The 10,403-nt window shown below is 40.0% G+C and overlaps 1 protein-coding gene across 1 annotated transcript; it reads right to left on the reverse strand.

Annotated features, from left to right (window-relative positions):
- Window positions 1–1,398: 1,398 nt before the first annotated feature.
- unc45b (unc-45 myosin chaperone B) lies at window positions 1,399–8,558 on the reverse strand. Its single transcript, XM_071482736.1, has 20 exons — window positions 8,429–8,558; window positions 7,494–7,655; window positions 7,365–7,401; window positions 7,094–7,269; window positions 6,710–6,799; window positions 6,425–6,592; window positions 6,049–6,214; window positions 5,780–5,950; window positions 5,480–5,651; window positions 5,043–5,343; window positions 4,692–4,786; window positions 4,306–4,447; window positions 4,080–4,220; window positions 3,826–3,953; window positions 3,445–3,511; window positions 3,089–3,202; window positions 2,650–2,765; window positions 2,421–2,538; window positions 2,153–2,308; window positions 1,399–1,794 (listed from the first exon to the last, which is right to left on the reverse strand). Exons 2-20 carry the CDS (start codon window positions 7,653–7,655, stop codon window positions 1,522–1,524), a joined length of 2,793 nt encoding a protein of 930 aa, XP_071338837.1. The 5' UTR covers window positions 8,429–8,558; the 3' UTR covers window positions 1,399–1,521.
- Between the last annotated feature and the right edge of the window lie 1,845 nt (window positions 8,559–10,403).

A 10,403-nucleotide genomic window follows, 5' to 3' on the forward strand; every position in this document is an offset into this window, starting at 1 on the left:
AAATGCTAACACACTGTTTTCAAAACTGTTCATAACACATGCAAAACAGAATGATGGCAAATGTCGTGTGTTTCTGCAGTTACCATATTGAAATATATAGAAAATCTTAGCAGAACATTTACAATAAAATGAAATAATAATCATTCCAAACACAGCTAATTGCAATTTCAGCATTTTGGGAATGTGAATACGATCAGCACAACAACAACAACCAGAGTCTTAGAGAAACATAAAATAAGGATGAAGCAGTTGTTCACTGTACCCTTTGAGGGAAACTGTGAGCATCTGAAAGAACTCTGGTATTAATATGTTTAGGTAAGATGTCTGTTCAATAACCAAACAGGGTACATGCACAGCTACTGTAAAACTGTGGAATTACTGTACATTGGAGAGTGATGGAGATGCAAGCCAGGTAAACTGCAGATACATTCGTCTTTGTGGCTGAAGCTGGTTTCAATCTGGCAAAAACACGATGCAGGGGAAGAAATGTGCTTGGACAGAGAGCAACAATGGATGTCCCAGGCCAGAGAGGAGCAAACATCACAATGTGTGCAGCACTGTCCAATGATGGTTCACTGTTACACAAACCACTCATTGCCCCCTACAATACAGAGAGGCTCACTCCTTTTCTGGGTGGCCTGCATAATCAACTTGTGCCAGAGGAGAAGAGAAGTTCAGGGGCAAGAAATTCCCCTATCATAGTTGTTGTGTGGGATCCTGGGGCAGTCCACTGCTCTGCTGCTACTACTGGTTTACATGGATTCCAGGATGTCAGCACTGTTCCTACCTACAACCCACCCCCTATTTCAATCTCTGTTCTGCATTTTGTTACAGAAAAAGCTTTGATAATGTTTCATTTACATCACTGTGTGTTCTCAGTCAGTGTTTTGACAAAGTGCTGAATTGTGTCATTATTTCATATAGCACATGACCTTTGATAAAACCATCACTGATTATACAGTTCACCGCTGTAAGGGGAAGATAGATAGATAGATAGATAGATAGATAGATAGATAGATAGATAGATAGATAGATAGATAGATAGATAGATAGATAGATAGATGATTCAGACTTGTGCATGAAACTTTTTCTATCATTAGTTATCTTTGTGTTTGCATCTGTTTATATGTATAAATTCCAAATTGACACAGGAATATTGAGGTGTTATTTAGAGGTCATATTTTGGCTTAACGAAACCAATGTGGCATGCAACCTGATCAGTCTTTAAACATTCATTTATAGTCACAGTTCAGCATGAAGAAAGAAACAAGAAAAACATGTTCTCCTCTCAAACAGAGAATGATTCATCATGGTGGGAAATCCCAAATATGCACTTCTGTTTAAATGTTAAAGGCCTCTGGTTAAAATTGTGAGACAATATCTTTATAGAGATTTAGAGCCAGGTTGATGAATCATTTAATATCTTTGATATGGAAAAATTGTTTGGGGAAAAAAGTTGCTATTTAACAGGGGAAATAAAGGAAAAGGTCCATTGCTGTCATTTAGATTGCTGGCAGAATTTTAAGAAGGGCTGGAGAAGGGTTTGATGAGACCAAGCTCCATAGCTTTGACCAGGCATGTGCGTGCTGTATCGATGGGGTCCTGCCTCTTGGGATTGTCCTCCGCCTTGCCAATCACTGAGAGGATTTCCAGCATCTCACTCTCAATCAGCTTCTTGGCCAGCTCATTGTCATCTGAGTCGAGCATGTTGTAAACAATCACAAGGCCACGATGCTGGATCTTAGGGTTGGTATGGAGACATAACCTTTGCAGGATCTCAAGCCACTGGGTGGTCTGTTTGGAGAGATCAGTCAGTTCAAAGTCAAATTCAACCTGCACCTTTAGTCTTTTAGTAAGGTTCAAAGTTTAATATTGTTATATAGATGTGACAGAAATGAGCTGCAGTGTAGTTAGGTGTTAGAAAGGTCAGCAAGTGTTTAACACAGGGTCATGCTGTGTTATGTGTTGTCCAGGTGATTTGCTCCTGTTGCATCTTCCAGCTAGTGTTAAGTTATCAGTTAATGAGAGAAAGCTAACCAGGGGATCTGGGTATTTTTCATCATGGGGCAAACATGCCTTTATAACAGACTCTGGCGTCACTCTCTAATTCATATTCTACACTAAAGACACCAGTGAACACTGTTGTACATACCACCCGAGTCAGTTTGCTGCAGAGCTTCTTCTGAGAAGAAGTGATCATGGCCAGAGCTCCGGCTGCGGCTATCTGAAGATCGTCATCATCCTCGCCACATAGCAACACCAGTAGCTTGAGCTTATCATTGCCATCCTCCAGGTAACGATCTTGGACCTAAGATGCACAGAGTCGGAATTTTCAATTAGAAACGGTTGTTTATACACAGTGTGTTGATTTTGCATCAACAGTTATTATGTGAGGATTTTAGCTTCTCGTGTGTTCTCACCTCTTTACATGTCACAAGGTTGCACATGCACTCTGTGGCAGCCTGTCTGATCTGGTCATGCTCCTCAAACATGTAGTTCTCAATCTCCGGCAGAGCTTTCTCTTTCACAATCTTTACTCTGGAAAGTTGAATGACAATGTAACCACAATTGGGCAAGAACTGAAAGCTGAGAGATATGCGGTTAAGCAACACCATGACCATAACATCATGGGATGGTGAGGGATGTCACCTTAGTTTTTCACTGTAACCAGCCAAGTTGGTGAGGCCTTTCAGAGCCTCAAAGTTCTGCATTCCATCTTTGTCTGCGTGAAGGAGACTAACCAAAGGTCGCACCACCTCATACACCTGTCAACCAAGAAACAGCTCAATTTAGAAATGTGAAAAGTCCCTTGTTGAGCTATTATAAGGTAAACGCCAGATCAGCAGAGATACATCAGGATCAAAAAAGATTAATAGCAACAATGACGCTAATGATTAAAACCACCAACAAACTTACAGCAATCAAAAACTATTTATAGATTCTGCATAATTTTCCAGTAAACAAAGAGACAGACACAAAAAGAGGTAGTGAAGGGGATTATGAAGAATGTGGTGCCTCAGTAATTTTTCCATTCCTCTTACCTCACTGCCACGGAAATAAACAAAGCAGTTACTTTTGCATATCTTACCCTCTCACCAGGGAAGGCGATTTCTGGGTTAGAAATAGCTGCGATCTTTGCAAGAGCATGGCTGGCCTTCACCTTCCCAGCATCTGTCCCTTCCAAAGCAAGTGGTATCAAAGCCTAAGGAAAGATCAACAGTTTGATTAAAAGAAACAAAATGCAGCAAACAATAGGGGAGACAGTATAATTGCAAGAGCTAGTTTATCTGGGTGGTAGCAGTGCAAATTATTAAAATGCACTCCACCCTTGTCTTTTTCGAAAGAGTTTCCTAGAAATCCAGCTGTGGAATATGTGACAGAGTGTCTGTCACGGTGACTTCATGGAAATTTTCTTGTACATTATTTTTGAAACTCATCACTCACCTTTCCCCCACCTTGGGCTACAATAGTACCACGATCTTTGGGATCCTCTGATAATGCCAAGAAAACCCTATAGATAAAAAAAAGCATTGGATAATCAGATATTTATAAGCAATATTGTACTTTAAGGAGGAATACACAAGAAATTGGATTTACTTGTGTTTTTGCTTGCATTTTAGAAAAAAACTTGTGCAAAAGGGAATGGCATGTCTAAAAATAAAAAGATTATTTGGGTTGAAACAGATGTCATGATATGAGTCACATATGATGAGTCATAAATGATGACTAAGGATGTTTTTTTTCTTGGGAATTCCTGTTAGTTGCACAATGACTTTGTCTCAGAAAAATGCCATATCATCATTTTCTATGCAACACTTCTCCAACCTTGCCAGCATCTCCTTGGTCTGGTCAGTCAGGATGGCGTTGTCCGCTTTGACCATGACAGCAAGAGCTGATATGACACCAGCCTTCAGCAGCCTTTTCACTCTCTTTTCAATAAAGTCCTTCTTGTCCTGAAAAGAGAGTGTACAAAGTGTGTCTATGCATATGCATAACATTTCCTGCTCTGCTTGCACAATTTGCATACTGTAGTAAACTGCCAGAGAGAGTGGTTTAGTTTCTTTTCCTTTTTCTTATACCTTAGGGTGTTGCTCAGGCACATGTTGCTTTGAGAACTTGGCTAGCTGGATCAGTTCAGGGATGATTTCCTTCTTATCATAGCAGTTTGTGCAGTTGATCAGGGTGCAAGCTACTGAATATAAGATTGTCTTATCCTTAGACTAAAAGTAAAGAGAAAGAAGAGAGGTTATTACCAGAGTCTAATCAGATATATTGTATGTTTCTTTCTGACTGTTATGTCCAAACCTTGGCCAGTTCAAACATGGCTTTCAGGGCAAGCTCATCCTCAACAAAGTCATCTTTCACATCAGCATCATTTGTCAAATAAGCAAGACCTTCGATAGCCCATTTCCTTGTTTTGGTATCAATCTGGGGATTACAGAGCCACCTGGAAGAAAAATAGCAAACATTTAACAGCGAGTGTGAATAGTACAAGTTGTCAAGTAGTATAACTGCAAGGTACAATGATATTCTGAGACTTTAAAGCCTACTTAAGAAATTAAATCCAACAATTTGCATCAAAGTTAGACAAAAACAAATTCAGTGTTTAGCTTATGTTTTAAAATTACTGTTAACGGATACCATTTTTTCTATTATCATTTATGAAAACTGAGATTCTACAGACTACTCACTTTCTGCACTGCTTGGCCAGTTTTTCTGTGGAGCCTTCAGCAAACTGCCTTAAACTGTAATCATCACCTCCAGCTGAACCCAGTTTACAGAGACCCTGGAGAGGACATGGACATGAGTATGCACACATACACATACACATAGATACAAGTTGTGTAGTCTAATCACACTTTGTGTGGTTGAGCAACAGTGGCTGCTCACTATGTTTTTACTTTCTTGCACTGTCTTGTCCTATTCATACATCTAACTGCAATGTTTTCATCATGTGTTTTATTATTCTTTACTGTGTGTATGCTGTGATTGTCTTTGAACAATAACGTTCTGCTATTCTATTCTTTCCCAGACACACTCACCACCAGTGAACGTATTTTAATCCTCTCATTCTTGGTCTTCTTGTAGATATCCTTGAGCAGTGACACACCATTGGTAATAATGAAGGAGGCGCGGCTCATCTTTGAGGAGGAATGGATCAGCGCCTCCACGGCAACCATCTGGTCCACCTCACGTTCTGAGCCGCACAGCGCCACCATCATCTCCATGATACCTTGCTGTCCAACTAGGGCGTTACCAACATCAAAGGGGCCCTGCAGCAGCCCTGAGATGGTGTTGACAGCATGAATGGTCTTGTCCATGTTGTTGGGGTCAATTTTGGACCTGTTGAAGAGAATGGGAGAACAAGGGAAAGAAAGAAAAATATAAGAGTTTTCATAAAGTATGTCAGCTTGGTCTCCATTCAGAAAGTCTTGGCTACAGCATTGGTAAATGGGGAATCTCTATTTTATGGACGTACTTGACATAGTCATTACAAATGTCCTTGAAGTTACTTCTCTCTGGGTCACATTTGAGGTCATCATAGAGCTTGTTGAGGAGCACGCTGGCAATCAGCTGGGTGTTTTCTGTCAAGGGCAGCTGGTCTGGCAGTTCAGGAACCTGACCACACACCTTGAGGATCTTCTTGAGTCCTGGAAAGCAAGCACATATATGCATTTATATGTTTATCTGCTGAATACACCATGTCAGGGAGTCTAGGATGCAGCGATGGATTGCAGGTCAAACCAAGTAGGTGATGTAGTGCAGCTGCCTGTCTCACCGTGATCAATGGTGAAGAGGGTCCTGGTGTTGTCTTTTTCTTTTTTGTCTCTGCGAGGTACATTCTTGGTCAGGAGGTTCAGTGCCTGGTCTCTGCCATGACCAGATACTTTCTTACTAGTAACCATCTCCAGCAGCGAGAGGAGAATGGTTTTTAGGTCTTTAGCTGCATCTGCAGAGGAACAGATGATACAAAAGTTTGTATGTCTCAGTCAGTAGTGCTGGGCAATAGCTGAAGCCATACAGATACAGATGATGATTCTGTCTCACCCAAAACCAAGGCCTCTTCTTTCCCATATTCCCTTGTATCTCCGCCAGTGAGGGAGTCGTTAATGCACTGGAAGAGGTTGCAGGTTGCCAGTGCAATCTCCTCATTGTCGACAGCCATGATGCTGCACATCTTATCAACACCCACCATGTGAATGATAGCCATGGCCTGTTTAGGGAAGTGAAAACATATACATTTTGTGAAAATACCATAAAAATAATATTATTCTTTTTTCTAAGGGCATCAAAGGAGTTGTACTTTTAAAGATTGGTTGTATTTGGAAGAGGCTGCATATGTTAAAAGGCTTTCTGGATTCCCATAAGCTTTTCGATTTTCACTCTCCTTTTGTCTTGATTTATTTTCTAAGACTATACTCACCCTAGCTTTGTGTCCCGTGCACATTCCTGACAGAGTACGAACAGCAGCCAGGATCATCTCTGGTTTGCCTGTCTCTATCATGTTGAGCAGCAGAGACACTCCATTGTTCTGGAAGATCCTCTCTGCTCCTGCATCTTCTCTTGACAGCACAATCAGATTGTTGGCAGCCTAGACATGAAAGCAGAAGTGGTACTTTGTAAAACTGAATGAACTTTGCATCAACATCATGATAAACATTAAAAGTAGGAAGCTGATTCATTTTTTCCATTAATAAAAAATACCCACTTTTTCTCTCCTGTCCTTGTCCATTTCTTCATTGAGGAGAATGTCAAACATGTTCTGTACCCTGGAATCTGTGGAGAAGGTTGTTTTGAGCTGTGGGAAAAAAAATGTTGTGAAAAAAAAAGAAGTGAAATTTGATCATTCAGCAGTAGCAGTAAAGCGACAGTGGACATGTGATGCTGGCATCCACCTGTCATGTACATTTCATTTTCATTCCACAAGAATAGCAATCATGATTATAATATTTTTCTGCCAAAAGATCATTACAGAACACATCTAGCAGTGCTGATTTAATGTTATGGATTAGTGAAAGGTGGATTCATTTATGTAAAGCGATGTCTGTAGTCTGTGTCTGTGTGTGGGTGTGTTGGTCTGTGTAATGCTGACCTTAGCCTGGATGTCTGCCCCCAGCCTGCGGAGAGTCTCCAGGAAGGTCTTGTTCTTTGGTTCGAGGGTGGCGCATCTCTGCACATCTTTGAAAGCCATATCTAGTTTTCCCAGCTTCTCAAGAGCTTGGCATCGCCGATACAAGGCTTTAATGTCTGCTGCATCAACATCAATTGCTAAAAAAAGGGAAGAATAATTCAAGTTAATGTTGCTATTCTTTGGGTTGATACCATGGTTGGTCTGATTTAAACCTCTATATTTATTACTCTACCTTTAGATGCATCGGATGCTGCACTGGCATAGTTTTCCTGTAACAAAAAAGAAACATTTAAGTCTATTCACCAAAAGAATTACAAATTATACTTCATCTGGTGCTTGTATGCTTTACCTAACTGCTTACCTTTTTTAGGTAGCATGCAGATCTGTTCCTGTGAATGACAGCCAGCACCTTTTTGTCCTTGCACACCTTGATGGCTTCAGTGTAGCATTCAATGGCCTTGTCGATATCTCCAGCCTGGAAGTACTTGTTTCCCTCGTCTTTTAACTGGACCGGGTCTCCCATCTGGTAGAAAATTGACTTATCACATATGAAATATAAAATCTACAGATCCTAAAACATTTGAGTATTTCATGTAAAATCTAAACTGATCAGTCAGCACTTATGTCTCATCACCTCTTATATGTGACAGTATCGCCTCACCAGCCAAAGCACAACTGAGGAGTTTCAGTGTCATCAGTCTATCAAATGTACATGTAGTATTTTAACCAGAATAAAGCCACTGAAGCTTCATATCAAAGTCACACATTCCCATCACATAAAGTGATTTCTGGGTGAAAACAAATATTTCAAACACACTCAAGGTTAAAAACACATCTGCTAAGCAATATCACACTTTTGTCATTTTAGGTAAAGAGCATTAGAATAGAAGTACAGAAGCAGTTCAAAACCAACAGAGACGTACAGCACAGACACTTATATTACATTCACCCAGGAAAATGGTAATCATAATCTGTCAACATAATAATATTTTAACCTACTGTAGCATTAGAAATGTTTTTATTCTCACCATTCTTGCTAATAAGTGTTCTGCTGACCTGGGTCTCCTGTAGCAAATGGCCACGCACATGCTATCTCTAACTTTAAATGGCCCCCCTCAGGCCTTATTTGGGCATGGTCTCGAACCCTAGTTGGAGCATTGCAACAAATGCCACTTTCTCAATGGACAGACACCATCTCCAGCTGCTCCCCTGATAGACATGGTCTATCCCCCCCTGTGCCCTTATCCCATTGACATGCAGAAGAAAAAAAAGGTCTCTGTCGAAGCTGTACAGTACCTTTAGGATTCTCTGCTCTGTGTCTTGCTCGATCTTCTTCTACGTTCTTCTGGTTTTTTTTTTCCTCTCACTTGGGTGGCCTGCACCTCTAGTCCCTAGTGTCTGTTGAAAACTACTATTGTGTAACTTTCCCCCACCAACACATCAATTTATATTTATACTGGATCTCAATGGGGTGGGAGAGGGCTAAGGTGGACTATCCATCACACATAGGGGTTCATTCCAAACATGCAAAAGTCCCTAAAAGCAACTTTGTACTGACAATTAACATAAACCATGATTTCTGGTGTTGCAACTAATATCCTTCCAGTGTCTTTGAAATATCCATGATTTTATGAACACAACAGTTGTTTTACATTCAAAAACCTCTGTGAGAGTGACTCCCCTCAGAGATGGTCTGCTCCTGATAAGGGTCTATTTAGGGCATGGACAGCTGAGAACTCACCAGCAAATGCCTGATACCAAAGTGGCGGGAGGGGGGTTTACAAGAGTGTGTGTATGGAGACAGTGAGGGGACAGCTGTAGAACCACAGAGAGACCTGGTAGCTTCTGGAAAGAGAAAGATCTTGAGCCACATGATATGGGTTTAGTTATTTAGTTGTGGTGGTAAGGGGAAGAGTTAGGTGTTAGAGAATGCATCATATCAACAAGGATCATCATAAATATACAGCTGAAGTCAGAAGTTTACATATGCCGTCAGCCAAATACATTTAAACTCAGTTTTGCACAATTCCTGACATTTAAACCTAATAAACATTACCTGTTTTAGGTAGGCTGGGTTGTGAAATGTCAGAATAAATTATTTATTTCAGCTGGGACCTACAAGAATAAGCATGTGGATATTGATCATTTACTTGATTAACTAGAATGCATTGAATTGTAATAGAATTGAGTGAAGAGTTATGTCAGGTGGTCATCCCACTTTAGTAGTTGTACTTTCTACAGCAGCCAGTATCTGTTATCAGGTCACGTGAGAGGGGGGAGATAACTAATAAAATATAATCAAGTCAAGTCATATAGTATTTATATAGCACCACACCACAGACGTTATCTCAAGAGACTTTTCACATAGAGCAGGTGGACCATACTCTAATTTCATTTGACAATTATGAAATGATTACTTGTGTTTTTATTTGAATTATTAAATTAAAGTGTAACAATTTAACCTGCCTTTTTAAATAATATTTTTAGAAAGTTTGAAAATAAAAATCCTGATGCTTGTTCAGAATAAATGAAGGATTTTATGTTGGAATAATCAAATTATTTTTCTTTTCATTCAAACCATACTTCAAAAATAATATACTGGAACCATGTGGCATGAATAATAGAAAATATGAACTGATGCACAAACTAAGGTTAGAAAATATGTCATAGATTTTTTGGCTCAGAAATGCTGTGAACATTTCCTGAAGGGTGCACAAATGTTAGTTAGACCTTTGTAGTGAATCTTCCCCAGATAGTCTCTTTATGCTCAAAGGTCTAAAAATGTAGCCTTAAGGAAATGTTTCCCACGTGTCATGTTCTCGAGAGTTAACGATTCTTAGGAGAAACAAGAAATACCCCACCCACTCATCCTCACTTATTTAAAGAAATCTGTATCAGTAGTCTGTGGTTGACCAACTACTGGTATTGTGAAAGTTGTGTTATGTAATCCATGTGTGATTTATCAGTGTTATGAAGAGCCTCAAAATGCTTACGCCCTCCTGGTAAAGCTACTCCCTGGTGAAAAAAAGTGGCTGGTCACAACAAGTGTCACTGAGGTAGCTCATGTCTTAATGCACAGGCATACAAACCAAAAAAAAAAAAAAAAAAAAAACTTTGACCCTGAAAGTGCCTTTGTCCACTGGGTTTCAGCTTGCCCCTCAGATTTAATGTGGGACCTCCACAGTGGAATAATTTCTGATGCATCTCTCTTTTTCCCCACTCCTGCTCTTCACTACAGCTCCTACAGTACAGTGTGAGGAAAAAACATAGA

Source organism: Trachinotus anak, unplaced genomic scaffold, assembly GCF_046630095.1.
Source record: "Trachinotus anak isolate AG129_WGS33_773 ecotype Australia unplaced genomic scaffold, CSIRO_AGI_Tana_v1 ptg000008l, whole genome shotgun sequence".
In the NCBI taxonomy this organism is placed as follows: domain Eukaryota; kingdom Metazoa; phylum Chordata; class Actinopteri; order Carangiformes; family Carangidae; genus Trachinotus; species Trachinotus anak.

Excerpts from the sequence above, each read along its gene's own strand:
- unc45b (XM_071482736.1), bottom strand. The coding sequence starts at position 7,655 with ATGGGAGACCCGGTCCAGTTAAAAGACGAGGGAAACAAGTACTTCCAG. Across the intron at positions 6,215-6,424 it reads GCACGGGACACAAAGCTAGG|GCCATGGCTATCATTCACAT; the intron begins GTGAGTATAGTC and ends TTCCCTAAACAG. Across the intron at positions 5,951-6,048 it reads AGAAGAGGCCTTGGTTTTGG|ATGCAGCTAAAGACCTAAAA; the intron begins GTGAGACAGAAT and ends GTTCCTCTGCAG.